Here is a 17,128-nt window from a genome sequence, read left to right on the forward strand (position 1 = left end):
TTACAGTAGCATCTTTCCACTGGCGACGTCCTGCTGGCAACACTGATAGGTGTGGTGTGTCTCCTTATTGCAGGACCTCACTGATGCTGGCAGCCAAGGAGGGCCACGCGGAAGTCTGTCAGTTCCTGCTGAAGAAGGGAGCAAACCCGGACCATCGAGATGTGGAGGGTAAGAATTGATAACTGCACATTTCTGACATGCCTTCAGCATGAAGAATAATGAAGATAGGGTGTTAATTGTTCAGTTGCCGATCTTTATGTAATCTTGGGCGTTGGTAAGCCTAGTGGATAAGGCATTCCTTGGTCACACCAGATAGTGACATGGCTGGCGTATTGCTGAATTAATCACTATCATGATAAAGTGTTGACCACTTCATTAACACAACTGACTCACTAACAGACTGACTGACACACTCACTCACTCATTTACCATGCTATAAAAGTGCTGATTATTTCATTAACACAATTGACTCGCTCGCTCACTCACTCACTCACTCACTCACTCACTCACTCACTCACTCAGTGCAGAATGTTTCATTAGCACAATTCACTAAGTCACTGTAGGGCTCTAATGTAACGACATCCTGGACTAAGTGTAAGTGTGTAGCCAGGCCTCTAATTGGTCCTATCACTTGCTGGCAGGAACACCACCCTGGAGGTGTCTGGTGGGATCACACAAATCTGGGTCGTAAATCCAGGACAGAGTCAGCTCCTCTAACAGCAATTAGCTGTATCCCTTGGTACCCAAACTAGGTCAAATATAGACTTTGGGGTTAAGTGGGCCATCTGGCTACCATCAGTAGCAGAACATAGGACAAAATTGTTCCATATGTGGTAGAGCCAACTCTTATCATCATACTGATGTCAAGAGGAACTGATGAAAAATTGTAATTAACTTTTTACCTCACCTGCATTAAAGCCCACATGAGCTTATATCAAGGTCTGTTTGTTGGTCATCAGTCATTGATTCCTTGAAGTATCTTGGTATGGTGCACACACGATGCCATCAATCGGATTTTAAACATGTTTAGGGTGGTGGGGTAGCTTAGTGGTTAAACTGTTCGCTTGTCACGATGAATGACCAGGTTCACCCCCCGCTCGGATATTGCTGGAATATTGCTAAAAGCGGTGTGTAAAATCCAACTCACTCACTCACTTCAATATGTTTGTTTGTGGCCATTACTCTACAGTCAATTGTCAATTAGTCTACATTTAAAACTTTTTAAAATTTAATGAAATCTTGTTTATGCTTTGTGCTTTTTGTGATGTTTTAATTATTGATATACTTAATCATATGTTTCATATTTGCCCTTTTCGATATTGATGTTTATAGCAACTCGTGTCTGTTTGTCATTTGAAACTTTGACTGGTCCCTGAAGTTGTAGCCCAGAAACACTAAGAAGATTAATATAAAAAATGTCACCCACATGGGTTCATGTCCACATTGTTAAAATTTAGAAACATTTCATGTATATATGAATATCAAAGCTAACAACCTATCTCAAATATCTGTCTCTCCCAGCTGAGCACTGTGGTGGCACTATGTTTTGTATCACAATATATCCATGATCAGCATACAGCACTTCCAGCACATTTTCAGAAGCTGGAGTCATTATAACATGATTTAAGGGTAAATTTCAGAAGTTATCAGTTCTACTATTCATACTCTGTTGATACATCATAAGAAAAGCGAGTTCTGAGTTCTAGGTCGACAGTACCTCATGCTTGTCTCCCCTTGGGGATTCCAGGGCAGAACAGGTCACCAGTACCTCTTGCTTGTCTACCCTTGGGGATTCCAGGGCAGAACAGGTCACCAGTACCTCTTGCTTGTTTCACCTTGGAGATTCCAGGGCAGAACAGGTCACCAGTACCTCTTGCTTGTTTCACCTTGGGGATTTCAGGGCAGAACAGGTCACCAGTACCTATTGCTTGTTTCACCTTGGGGATTCCAGGGCAGAACAGGTCACCAGTACCTCTTGCTTGTTTCACCTTGGGGATTCCAGGGCAGAACAGGTCACCAGTACCTCTTGCTTGTTTCACCTTGGGGATTCCAGGGCAGAACAGGTCACCAGTACCTCTTGCTTGTTTCACCTTGGGGATTCCAGGGCAGAACAGGTCACCAGTACCTCTTGCTTGTTTCACCTTGGGGATTCCAGGGCAGAACAGGTCACCAGTACCTCATGCTTGTTTCACCTTGGGGATTCCAGGGCAGAATAGGTCACCAGTACCTCTAGGAAGGGCTTGGACGGGTACCTGAGTCCGGTAATGCTGTTACCTAGGTACTACTGTAGTTACCCCGACCCATGGTCATGTGACTCGATGTACTTTGATCAGTGTTCATGCTATCCACCACTGTTTGACCTAGATATCATTATTTACAGATAACTGTAATAAGAGCTGACGTACTGGTGACTGGCATTTACCACAATCGCTCTCTCCAAAGTACATGCGATGGTGTGACTTCCGTGGAATCCCCTGATAATCGTGGTCTGTGTGAGCAAGACCAGCACACTGACAGGCTGGTCGTCTTGTTGGATTAGCTGCTTGTGATGAATTCCCATCCTGGGGACTGTGCGTCAGTGGTGGGGCCACTTCTGGTGGAATGGGAATTTACATACGGAAATGACTCTTGTTAATGATGGGATGAGGATGAATTGATTTAGCTTCAACAATGAGAAATGATCAGGAAAATGTGGGCTAGTGTTTGAGGGGGTATTATTTGTAGGGAGACAGTTTGGTGATTATTTCATTGTTTGATTCTCGTTGTTGGGCCCATGAGGATAGTATCCATATTTCAGTAATGCTAATTTACCATATTATCCAGGACTGTTATGTGTTTTGTGAAAAGTCTAATGTGTCAGTTGGTTATGGTTTCTGAAGCTTAACCTACTTCGGGATTGGTGGAGAAAAGGTCCCTGAGTACCATGCATGTGTTCAGAGCCGACTGACATATATGAGGTGGCCACAATGAGTGACCTGGCTGAATTTGCCCCATGGCACAAAGCGATCTTAGCGCCACGATTATCGGAAGTCTATGTCAAAGTATCGGAATTAGGAAAGTCTTACCGCAAGACTGCTTTGTGGAATGGGGCCCTGGTGGTGTTGATAGTTGCTCATGCAGTTGACCACTGGTTTTACTGGTTTCAGATTTGATTCTTGTATCAGCTATAGCTAAAGTTGGAATATTTCTGATTGCAGCTAAACATTACACTCACTGACTTACTCACTCACTCTAAAACATCAATCTAAACAGATGATGATGCTTTGTTATTGTATAAAATGTCAAAAACATTCTCCTTTGTCAAAGCAATAAGACTTGAAGAACTAGCTAGACTGACATAGTCTTTGAAATCTTTTATTACACTATACATTTCTTGCCTCTAAAATTAAAACAAATAATTTTCATGATGCTGATTACATATGGATAGAGCTTGCTAGAGCTGACTAGACTTTCCTTAATAGATAGATAGATAGATAGATAGATAGATAGATAGGTTTTGTTTTCATAAAATACATATATTCCACAGTCATGGTGTAGGTCTAAGAACTAGGATACAGTATGCCAAAATGTCAAGTCTGTGAAAAAAAGCTGAAATTCATAGCAGAATATATACTTCTCAAAAGAAGTTAAAGAACATATTGCTTTAGGCAATCTGTCATGACATGACAGTAAATGAGTGAGTGAGTTGGGTTTAATGAAGCTTTCAACCATGGACTGATCGATAGCATGGCATGAACCATAGTATCAAAAAATCGGGTACTCTTTCACTTCTCTTGAGTAGTATATTTAACAAATGTGACCACCTAACATCTAAACCCCATGTGGTACTCTTCGTGCATACCAACCTAAATGTTGCTGGTTGATGCGCACTCACACCAACTGACAGTAAACAAGACATTCCTGAACACCAAGCATGTGGAAGGTTATCAGCATTAAACAGTTACGTTGCTCACTGCAAGGTGAGCACCTTGTGCTGGACCACAGACACTGCAAATGACAAATCTGTATGCATGATCACCTTCTTTAGTGCAATTGTAGCAATGTTTTGGGATAGTTTCTAACACTGTTATCAATACAAGTTATTATCGACACTGTTATCCGAACGTTATGTTTTTAGAGAGTTTAAAAAATGTTCTTCGACCTTATGTATTAGACTGCCTCCTTGGTCTAGTGGTAGAGCGTCAGCCTGGAGATCGGAAGGTCCGGGATTCGATTCCCGGCCGCGTCATACCAAAAGACGTTAAAAGATGGTACTTGTTGTTACCCTGTCTGGTGCTCGGCATTAAGGGGCTAAAACAAGGACTGGTCGGCTCGGAGTCAGTATACTGTGTCTGAGTGGGATATTCATGTTAAACTGCAGCATGGTATCTCAGTGAGCTAGCACTATAAATCGGCATCAGTCCGGACTAGTACAAGCAGCCACACAAACACACACACGTACATGCACGTCGCTATATAAGTGCAATAATCTTGGATGCGACGTTAAACCCCATTTCACCTCACCTCACCTTATGTATTATTATCATCGCCTTGATAAATCACACATTTTTTGTGGAGGGTCACACTAGGTATGATTAGTAATCAGTAAGCCAGAAGACATCACTCAAGACTGTTGTATTATGTATGAATGCGCCACTGCGATCATGAGAATAGACAAAATATGCATTGTTTCAATGCTAAAATGGTGCGATGTTAGGGTGTGTAAGAATCAGATAACTACACTCAAGTCTGTTACATACCATTTATCTTACAACTCGTTTAAACTTGTAGTAAAGATACAAGATCTGACAGGCACTTATGTAGTAACCTTTGTCAGTTGTATCTGGTCAATTGTGGTCATTTTTTTAAAAAGATAAAGTCTGAAAGAAAGGGACTTTAAGATATGATTGTGGTGAGACAATGCAGCCATGGTTGCCTGTGTTTGCCCTCCTAACCTTTGGTGCAGACAGGAGACTGTTCAAGATAATCACATTCACACATCCAGACTGATTCAAAACAAAGCAGGTCAAGTTGTTTTCTTTTGAAATTCAGCTTTTGTCCAATGTCACCCCAACCTCTGTCTGTGTGCCTATTGTGATGCATTATTCACTCGGAGCTTCTATGATCTCTTGGGCTGGAGAAACGTGAGTCAGGACAGCAGTGATGCGTTCTAGAGACGAAACTGTGATGCAAAATGACACGTGAAAGTTATTATGGCTAGAACAATGAGATGTCTCCAATACACACCCTGAAACAAGCGTATCAGTCAGAAACTCCTACTCAGTCTACAGTACCTCTGACAGTCTAGATTTCTCCAGTTTCACTTTTAGTGGCCGGTTAATGATTGGTAATAGGATGATTCCAAGAAATTATAGCTTTGCTGCGCCTGATAATGAATAGATACTCTGCGTTCCTTTCTCCTGCATATTAAAAGACAATTACAACCAAAACAACTTTAATAAATATTTTCGTTTCACAGACTTAGTGTCAGTCTAAATAATGAGTTATTAAGTTGCTTTTCTTTAAGGCCTAAAGTGAGCTACGATGGAATAAAATGCTTAAAATATTATTCTCATTCTCGTAAAATAACATTCCTAGTGGCGTGTTATTGTAAGTCGAGATGTAATCTTCCTGCATTTGACACAGTGCATTACCATTGAATCTTTTCACATAGTGTATTAGCTTCTCTTTCTGTGAGACGGACACTCATCATGAGTGGTCAAGGCTTGCTGGATCATGGGTTTGAATCTCAGATTTGCCTTGATTCTGGGTTTGTCAAGCTTCAGGGTTTCACCAAAGTGAGGTGAGGTGAAATTGGGTTTAACGTCGCGTCCATGATTATTGCACTTACTGTATATAGCAACATGCTTGCATATGTGTGTGTGTGGCTGCTTGTACTAGTTCGGACTGATGCCAATTTATGGTGCTAGCCAACTGAGAAAGTGCCACAGTTTAACATGAATACCCCTCTCAGACACCGGTCGACGGGTCCTTGTTTTTACATCTTAATGCCGAGTGCCAGACAGGGTAACAACAAGTACCATCTTTTAACGTCTTTTGGTTTGACGCAGCCGGGAACCCTTCCGCTCTCTGGATGGACGCTCTACCACTAGACCACGGAGGTCGTTTTTCACCAAAGTGGTAACCCTGTGGGACCGCTTCACTTTTGTCACGTTGAGCTGACACATCAGGATGTTACTGAAATACGGTTCACATCTTCACAACTCACTCTCATCCTGTGAACCTTGATTAGGAAGATGTTTTCACAGTGGATGTGGAGAGATATTTTTCCCTTCATAAATTCATGACACATTTTGACAAACAGGATGTATTTTTGTTTTGACCTTGCAGCCTGTATAGGTCCCAAGATGGTCATAACAGGAAACTTGCCTGTGAGGGCCTGAGTTATAATTTGCCTTCAGCAACCCATGCTTGTTGTACAAAGCTACTAATGGGATCGAGTGGCCAGACTCGCTAACGTGGTTGATGCATGTCATCATGTCCCAATTACATAGATCAATGCTCATGATGTCAATCACTGGATTGTCTGTTCCAGACGTAATTATTTACAGTTGCCTTGTCATAGCTAGGATGTTGCTGAGTGTGGGGTAATCAACAACAAACGTAGAGGATATTACATTGGAGCACATGATCTGACTCAGCGTCTTGGTGGCTTTGTGTCCTTGTGCCCCAGATGGATGGATAATTTTCAGACAGTGTCGTGCCTGGTCCAGACTTGTTTGCAGGAATATTGCTGACTGTTGAGTTACACTCACTCATTCACTCACCCGCCCACCACCCACCCACTCACTCACTCACTCACTCACTCACTCACTCACTCACTCACTCACTCACTCACTCACTCACTCACTCACTCACTCACTCACTCACTCACTCAATTTCTTTCAGGCAACAGTGTTGATAATCAGTATTATAAGATCAGTGAATGTGTTTCAGGCAACAATGCATTAGCGTATGCTCTCATCAGTGGCCATAATGACCTGAAAGAAGTATTTGCCCGTGCCCCAACTCGAGCATCATGGGATGTACATGCAAACAATGGTGAGTTAGGGAATAGTGGTGACGTTATATTTTTTGTGTTTGATGCACAGTAGAATTACCATTAGGTGTACTGTTTCTGTGATGCCCAGCTTTCCTATGCAGATACATGTATGGTGCAAAGTTGTGTCCCTTCACCTGGGGGTTTGAATCTGAATGCACTCAGATTATATATGGGGCGGCGGGGTAGTCTTGTGGGTAAAACATTCACTCGTCACGCCAAAGACCCGGGTTCAATGCCCCAAGTGGGTACAATGTGTGAAGCCCATTTCTGGTGCCCCCACCACGATATTGCTGGAATATTGCTAAAAGTGGCGTAAAACCCAACTTACTCACTCACCCACTGAGATTATCATATGACTGAAATAATGGTGTCAGGGGTATTATAAGCCATAACTATCACTCTTTCACTCTGTTATTGACTGACATTTGCTCAATATTTTTCTATGCTCATAAATGTCTTTTTTCGGTGTAATAATAAAAATAGATGCCATTCATAAGTTCATGACTTGTAAACTGTCATGACCACGAACAGGTATTGTGTTCCATTGTTTAAGGCAGACATAGAGTAAGATATGTCATGATGTTACAGTTACCTCCCCTAATGAACCACCAGGCGGTGCTTCAACAAGTCCTGTTCCGGAACCAGAGCCTGCACCAGTGGCTCCTCATCAGGTACATCCATTAGTTTCTCCACACTTAGGCATGGTAGTTTCTCTTGTGGGTTTCTAAAGACAATAGGGTTAACTGATGACTCATGTGGGTCTGACTTTTTATCAGACCTTGTACATCAGGAAGTTTATGATTCACATTATACTAAATGACTTCAGGGACATGTGCTGTGGCAAGACAGGGAGATGGAGTGTTTCTGTCATATCCATCACAGGCGAGTAGCATCATGAGGAAAATTAGAAAAGAAAGGTTGTCTTGAATCTGATCTGAACATATGGGAGAGATTGATTAAGTTTCTTCATTGTATTGATGTTTTCCTCTGTGTATTGTAGGTTGACATTGTAGGCGAGTTTGACGCCAGCGAGTCCCCTGCCATCCCTCGCCGAGAAGTTCAAACAGACTACGAGACAGACGATGAAGCTATAAAGGTATTGAGTGAATGGGTGTAGTCAGCAATATAAAAACTGTATCATGATGGCCTGAGTGTAATCAGGCCTGGACCAGTGAGCCCTGTGGTTACAAGAATGGGTGATATGCCACATCATCAATGAGGGCAACACAATCAGCCAGGTCATACGTTGTAACCTGCAGAGCGATGTGCCACATCATCAGAGAGGGCAACACACAATCAGCCAGGTCACACACAATCAGCCAGGTCATACCTTGTAACCTGCAGAGCGATGTGCCACATCACCAGAGAGGGCAACACAATCAGCCAGGTCATACGTTGTAACCTGCAGAGCGATGTGCCACATCATCAGAGAGGGCAACACAATCAGCCAGGTCATACATTGTAACCTGCAGAGCGATGTGCCACATCATCAGAGAGGGCAACACAATCAGCAAGGTCATACATTGTAACCTGCAGAGTGATATGCAACATGATCAGAGAGGGCAACACACAATCAGCCAGGTCATACGTTGTAACCTGCAGAGTGATATGCCACATGATCAGAGAGGGCAACACACAATCAGCCAGGTCATACATTGTAACCTGCAGAGTGATATGCCACATCATCAGAGAGAGCAACACACAATCAGACAGGTCACACACAATCAGCCAGGTCATACGTTGTAACCTGCAGAGCGGTGTGCCACATCATCAGAGAGGGCAACACACAATCAGCCAGGTCACACACAATCAGCCAGGTCATACGTTGTAACCTGCAGAGCGATAAGCCACATCATCAGAGAGGGCAACACACAATCAGCCAGGTCACACACAATCAGCCAGGTCATACATTGTAACCTGCAGAGCGATGTGCCACATCATCAGAGAGGGCAACACAATCAGCCAGGTCATACGTTGTAACCTGCAGAGCGATAAGCCACATCATCAGAGAGGGCAACACACAATCAGCCAGGTCACACACAATCAGCCAGGTCATACATTGTAACCTGCAGAGCGATGTGCCACATCATCAGAGAGGGCAACACAATCAGCCAGGTCATACGTTGTAACCTGCAGAGTGATATGCCACATCATCAGAGAGGGCAACACACAATCAGCCAGGTCATACATTGTAACCTGCAGAGCGATGTGCCACATCACCAGAGAGGGCAACACAATCAGCCAGGTCATACATTGTAACCTGCAGAGTGATATGCCACATCATCAGAGAGGGCAACACACAATCAGCCAGGTCATACGTTGTAACCTGCAGAGTGATATGCCACATCATCAGAGAGGGCAACACACAATCAGCCAGGTCATACGTTGTTACCTGCAGAGTGATATGCCACATGATCAGAGAGGGCAACACACAATCAGCCAGGTCATACATTGTAACCTGCAGAGTGATATGCCACATCATCAGAGAGAGCAACACACAATCAGACAGGTCACACACAATCAGCCAGGTCATACGTTGTAACCTGCAGAGCGGTGTGCCACATCATCAGAGAGGGCAACACACAATCAGCCAGGTCACACACAATCAGCCAGGTCATACGTTGTAACCTGCAGAGCGATAAGCCACATCATCAGAGAGGGCAACACACAATCAGCCAGGTCACACACAATCAGCCAGGTCATACATTGTAACCTGCAGAGCGATGTGCCACATCATCAGAGAGGGCAACACAATCAGCCAGGTCATACGTTGTAACCTGCAGAGTGATATGCCACATCATCAGAGAGGGCAACACACAATCAGCAAGGTCATACATTGTAACCTGCAGAGTGATATGCCACATCATCAGAGAGAGCAACACACAATCAGACAGGTCACACACAATCAGCCAGGTCATACGTTGTAACCTGCAGAGCGGTGTGCCACATCATCAGAGAGGGCAACACACAATCAGCCAGGTCACACACAATCAGCCAGGTCATACGTTGTAACCTGCAGAGCGATAAGCCACATCATCAGAGAGGGCAACACACAATCAGCCAGGTCACACACAATCAGCCAGGTCATACATTGTAACCTGCAGAGCGATGTGCCACATCATCAGAGAGGGCAACACAATCAGCCAGGTCATACGTTGTAACCTGCAGAGTGATATGCCACATCATCAGAGAGGGCAACACACAATCAGCCAGGTCATACATTGTAACCTGCAGAGCGATGTGCCACATCACCAGAGAGGGCAACACAATCAGCCAGGTCATACATTGTAACCTGCAGAGTGATATGCCACATCATCAGAGAGGGCAACACACAATCAGCCAGGTCATACGTTGTAACCTGCAGAGTGATATGCCACATGATCAGAGAGGGCAACACACAATCAGCCAGGTCATACATTGTAACCTGCAGAGTGATATGCCACATCATCAGAGAGAGCAACACACAATCAGACAGGTCACACACAATCAGCCAGGTCATACGTTGTAACCTGCAGAGCGGTGTGCCACATCATCAGAGAGGGCAACACACAATCAGCCAGGTCACACACAATCAGCCAGGTCATACGTTGTAACCTGCAGAGCGATAAGCCACATCATCAGAGAGGGCAACACACAATCAGCCAGGTCACACACAATCAGCCAGGTCATACATTGTAACCTGCAGAGCGATGTGCCACATCATCAGAGAGGGCAACACAATCAGCCAGGTCATACGTTGTAACCTGCAGAGTGATATGCCACATCATCAGAGAGGGCAACACACAATCAGCCAGGTCATACATTGTAACCTGCAGAGCGATGTGCCACATCACCAGAGAGGGCAACACAATCAGCCAGGTCATACATTGTAACCTGCAGAGTGATATGCCACATCATCAGAGAGGGCAACACACAATCAGCCAGGTCATACATTGTAACCTGCAGAGTGATATGCCACATCATCAGAGAGGGCAACACACAATCAGCAAGGTCATACATTGTAACCTGCAGAGTGATATGCCACATCATCAGAGAGGGCAACACACAATCAGCAAGGTCATACATTGTAACCTGCAGAGTGATATGCCACATCACCAGAGAGGGCAACACACAATCAGCAAGGTCATACATTGTAACCTGCAGAGTGATATGCCACATCATCAGAGAGGGCAACACACAATCAGCAAGGTCATACATTGTAACCTGCAGAGCGATGTGCCACATGATCAGAGAGGGCAACACACAATCAGCCAGGTCATACATTGTAACCTGCAGAGTGATATGCCACATCACCAGAGAGGGCAACACACAATCAGCCAGGTCATACGTTGTAACCTGCAGAGTGATATGCCACATCATCAGAGAGGGCAACACACAATCAGCCAGGTCATACGTTGTAACCTGCAGAGTGATATGCCACATCATCAGCCAGGTCACACACAATCAGCCAGGTCATACGTTGTAACCTGCAGAGCGATGTGCCACATCATCAGAGAGGGCAACACAATCAGCCAGGTCATACGTTGTAACCTGCAGAGTGATATGCCACATCATCAGAGAGGGCAACACACAATCAGCCAGGTCATACATTGTAACCTGCAGAGTGATATGCCACATCATCAGCCAGGTCACACACAATCAGCCAGGTCATACGTTGTAACCTGCAGAGCGATGTGCCACATCATCAGAGAGGGCAACACAATCAGCCAGGTCATACATTGTAACCTGCAGAGTGATATGCCACATCATCAGAGAGGGCAACACACAATCAGCCAGGTCATACATTGTAACCTGCAGAGTGATATGCCACATCATCAGAGAGAGCAACACACAATCAGACAGGTCACACACAATCAGCCAGGTCATACGTTGTAACCTGCAGAGCGGTGTGCCACATCATCAGAGAGGGCAACACACAATCAGCCAGGTCACACACAATCAGCCAGGTCATACGTTGTAACCTGCAGAGCGATAAGCCACATCATCAGAGAGGGCAACACACAATCAGCCAGGTCACACACAATCAGCCAGGTCATACATTGTAACCTGCAGAGCGATGTGCCACATCATCAGAGAGGGCAACACAATCAGCAAGGTCATACATTGTAACCTGCAGAGTGATATGCCACATCATCAGAGAGGGCAACACACAATCAGCCAGGTCACACACAATCAGCCAGGTCATACATTGTAACCTGCAGAGTGATATGCCACATCACCAGAGAGGGCAACACACAATCAGCCAGGTCACACACAATCAGCCAGGTCATACGTTGTAACCTGCAGAGTGATATGCCACATCATCAGAGAGGGCAACACACAATCAGCCAGGTCACACACAATCAGCCAGGTCATACGTTGTAACCTGCAGAGTGATATGCCACATCATCAGAGAGGGCAACACACAATCAGCCAGGTCACACACAATCAGCCAGGTCATACGTTGTAACCTGCAGAGTGATATGCCACATCATCAGAGAGGGCAACACAATCAGCCAGGTCATACGTTGTAACCTGCAGAGTGATATGCCACATCATCAGAGAGGGCAACACACAATCAGCCAGGTCATACATTGTAACCTGCAGAGCGATGTGCCACATCACCAGAGAGGGCAACACAATCAGCCAGGTCATACATTGTAACCTGCAGAGTGATATGCCACATCATCAGAGAGGGCAACACACAATCAGCCAGGTCATACATTGTAACCTGCAGAGTGATATGCCACATCATCAGAGAGGGCAACACACAATCAGCAAGGTCATACATTGTAACCTGCAGAGTGATATGCCACATCATCAGAGAGGGCAACACACAATCAGCAAGGTCATACATTGTAACCTGCAGAGTGATATGCCACATCACCAGAGAGGGCAACACACAATCAGCAAGGTCATACATTGTAACCTGCAGAGTGATATGCCACATCATCAGAGAGGGCAACACACAATCAGCAAGGTCATACATTGTAACCTGCAGAGCGATGTGCCACATCATCAGAGAGGGCAACACACAATCAGCCAGGTCATACATTGTAACCTGCAGAGTGATATGCCACATCACCAGAGAGGGCAACACACAATCAGCCAGGTCATACGTTGTAACCTGCAGAGTGATATGCCACATCATCAGAGAGGGCAACACACAATCAGCCAGGTCATACGTTGTAACCTGCAGAGTGATATGCCACATCATCAGAGAGGGCAACACACAATCAGCCAGGTCATACGTTGTAACCTGCAGAGTGATATGCCACATCACCAGAGAGGGCAACACACAATCAGCCAGGTCATACGTTGTAACCTGCAGAGTGATATGCCACATCATCAGAGAGGGCAACACACAATCAGCCAGGTCATACGTTGTAACCTGCAGAGTGATATGCCACATCATCAGAGAGGGCAACACACAATCAGCCAGGTCATACGTTGTAACCTGCAGAGTGATATGCCACATCATCAGAGAGGGCAACACACAATCAGCCAGGTCATACGTTGTAACCTGCAGAGTGATATGCCACATCATCAGAGAGGGCAACACACAATCAGCCAGGTCATACGTTGTAACCTGCAGAGCGATGTGCCACATCATCAGAGAGGGCAACACACAATCAGCCAGGTCATACGTTGTAACCTGCAGAGTCATATGCCACATCATCAGAGAGGGCAACACACAATCAGCCAGGTCATACGTTGTAACCTGCAGAGTGATATGCCACATCATCAGAGAGGGCAATACACAATCAGCCAGGTCATACGTTGTAACCTGCAGAGTGATATGCCACATCATCAGAGAGGGCAACACACAATCAGCCAGGTCATACGTTGTAACCTGCAGAGCGATGTGCCACATGATCAGAGAGGGCAACACACAATCAGCCAGGTCATACGTTGTAACCTGCAGAGCGATGTGCCACATCATCAGAGAGGGCAACACACAATCAGCCAGGTCATACGTTGTAACCTGCAGAGACACTTCACGACAAGCATGGGTCACTATTCTGGTGTGAAGTTCCCACTTGGCACTATATGATCACTCATCACTTATTCATTATGTCATATTCTGTGGGGTCACGAGTGGCTAATTTCGGGGTCCAAGATGTCACAATTTTCTGTGCCGAGTTGCATCCCTTGGGTCAGAATGTGTATTCAAATTCCAAATTCACACTGATATTTCTTGGTATTTAAGTACCATATGCCTGCTCAAGGAATTCACCACAGAGGTAAATGTCTTTAGATCTGTATCACTTCAGGCTTTCTTCCCATATTAAAGAGACATGGCATGATATAATACTATTCAAAGAGTCATGTTCAAAACCTACCAATTTCAACCTACCTTCCCTATTCTGTACAATAAGCAATCTTCCCATACTTTGAAACTGTTCTTTGATGCAGTTTCCAAATGTGCCACATCTTTGTAGTAACACTGAAATACACCCAGGGTCATCATATTTGGTTTATACTCGGGATATCCCTTTGGAACGTTTTCGAAATACTTGTAACTGTTATTGAAGGTCAAGTTCAAACTCAAGGTCATCGGATGTATTATGTTCACAATAACTCCATCCAGGAAAATGTGGGTATGGGGCTTCTGCTTTTGCACTTTTTCAAACACCTTTGTAGTTCTTCATTGTTATCTGCTTGTTTATGTTCAGGATCCATTGAGGAAGACACAATCGTTGGACGCAGGACGCCTGTCAGGCGAGCAAGACTCAGTGACTGACGGGAAACCAATGGCTGATCAGAAGACGTTACAGGCTTTCAAGGTCAGTTGAACATGGCAATGTTGGTGGGAACAATTATTTGGCAGTTCCATGTAGCCCTTGGAAGCATGCAACCATAACCCAGTACAAATACGGTGAAACTCCAATCTTATTAAAGTCAGAGCTTTTACTCTGACATGATACCTCTGTGTGTGAAGATCTGGGACACCTCCATAGGAGGTCACATCAGGCAATCTTTCTGATTAGTCAATGTCAAGGCTTCTAGATTCTTGGCACAAGTTAACAAAGTATACAGCTTATGTGATTTCTGATCAAACAAACAAATCAGTAAGTTCCGAATGTAAAGTAATAAAACTGTGCTTTTATATTGTTGTGGATATTATATATACCTTATCACTTCTGAGTGCCATGGCATCTGTACCCAAAAAGAGTGTACTATCAAGGGTATATTTGTGTTTTGTGTGGGTTTTATTTAGCCGACATTGAAATTTCCTAAATGATTTGGTAAAGAAATGAAGCCGGATTGTTTAAGAAAGCTGATGTCTGATTAGCTGAAGAACACAATCCTTCATGTAAATTGTGCAGTCAAAGTTTGCTCAGGAATCATCAGACGTGACCTTCTATGGATGTGTCCTCAGATCTTGACACAGAAGGCTATTGAATCAGAGTAGAAGATCTGATGTTTATGACATATTGGTGAAACACTGAGCTTGCATAAGCCAAAGTAGATGGTCGCATGTTCCCCCGTTTTGCTCTGCTGCAGGAAAGAGGCAACAAGTTGAGTGTTCTGAAATAGAAAGAAACTCCTCCAAGGTTATTACAAACATTTCTAGGTCCTCAGGCCCTGCCTCAACAGCAAGAACACCCCTGCTTGGAGCATTATGTTTCTGCTTACACACAGAACAATTGCTGCTTCTCCGCCCACTCCGCTCCAGTCCATCATCTTCTTGTGGCCAGACATATTTGTTTCCCAGTTTTATGGAGTTTTTGGTCAATATGCCAGGAGTCAAAATGAAGAATAGTTTGTCATTGATTAACCATTGATTTATGGTTAATTTTGCTTGAAACCATTGCACCCTGGTGATGATCCGGGTTAGAAATGGTCTACGGCAACCCATGCTTGTTGTAAGAGGCGAGTAACAGGATTGGGTGGTCAGGCTTACTGACGAGATTGATGCAGGTCATTATGTCACAATTGTGTCGATCGATGCTCATGTCAGCCAGTCGCATAGCTGGAATATTGCTGAGTGCTGCGTTAAACAAATGAAGTCATTGCAATTAAACTTTTAACAACAAAGACAAGGATGTTTTAGAAGGAAACAATATTTTTGTTTTATTCGTTTTACTATTTCAAAATCAAGATTTGTTTTGACAAAATATGACATATATTTGTCTGACCTGAAGTCATCAATTCTTAAAGAATATTGATCAGTTAAAATCTGTTTATCAGTGAAAAATATTTTCTTTTAATATAATGTGATCAGAACTGATTTTGTTCACCTCAGCAGTTTCATGAATGAACTATGTTGCCTACTGTGCCTTTATAAACATGCATGGAACCTGTCCTTGGCTTTCAGAATGAGGTAGTAGAATGTCTATGTAGTAAGTCTGCACTGTACCCTCTGTGTGTTAGCATCCCCGATTGTCCAGGGTACTATATCTCCCTTCTGTTTTAATCACCCTGGATCATCTTTCCTATTACTAACAGAAGTTTTCTCGCTGATGACAATTTGTTAAGTGGGAATACTTAGTGGTGCGCAATTCAAATCGAGCTCAAAACGAGGCTATGGTAGCGAAAGGGTCCAAGATTTTGTAATAGAAGGGAGATAGAAATAGCCTGGATAATGGGGGATGAAGTTAGTTGAACCACCAGTATGTGGTTTTATTCCTCTTGTTCCTTGTACCACGTCCCAGTTTGTATCATCCATGTTGTACAGTTATCTCCCTTCCTCTGGGGTCAAGAGTTACCTGGTCTGAGGGTCAAGACATTGCATATCTTCCAAATCCTATATCCTCTGTCTGTACCTGATTTTCATACGTCAAAGGTACATATGTAAACAGTAAAAAGTGTTAATTGGTAAGTTGAGCATATTTGTCTACCAGTGGAAGAGACATGATCAAAGCTTGAATGGTTTGGGGTTTAATGTTGGTTGTGGAACATTATAAAGATTTATTCATACATTGTCCATACGAGATACATGAAGTGTTCTATGTATATATCTGTTACTTTTATGATGATCATGTAGTGAATAGAGTTCCCAATACCCATAAATTGGCAAGACTAGTTTCCAACAACACCACTAAACATTTGCAAAATGTATGTAAATTTACCTCTATACTCATGAATGAGTTCTAAAACCCT

General features: G+C 43.9%; 1 protein-coding gene across 2 annotated transcripts in view; it reads left to right on the forward strand.

Moving 5' to 3' along the window:
* LOC124143746 (ankyrin repeat domain-containing protein 24-like) overlaps positions 1-17,128 on the forward strand; it is a 98,260-nt gene that overhangs the window by 51,783 nt on the left and 29,349 nt on the right. For both annotated transcript variants that reach the window (XM_048401980.1, XM_048401987.1), the window contains exons 8-12: positions 74-168; positions 6,937-7,041; positions 7,631-7,713; positions 8,043-8,138; positions 14,698-14,808. In XM_048401980.1, the coding sequence (XP_048257937.1) occupies positions 74-168; positions 6,937-7,041; positions 7,631-7,713; positions 8,043-8,138; positions 14,698-14,808 (490 nt within the window). The remainder of the gene's footprint in view (positions 1-73; positions 169-6,936; positions 7,042-7,630; positions 7,714-8,042; positions 8,139-14,697; positions 14,809-17,128) is intronic.

The sequence above is a fragment of the Haliotis rufescens genome, unplaced genomic scaffold (assembly GCF_023055435.1).
Source record: "Haliotis rufescens isolate VD_foot unplaced genomic scaffold, xgHalRufe1.0.p SCAF_1, whole genome shotgun sequence".
In the NCBI taxonomy this organism is placed as follows: domain Eukaryota; kingdom Metazoa; phylum Mollusca; class Gastropoda; order Lepetellida; family Haliotidae; genus Haliotis; species Haliotis rufescens.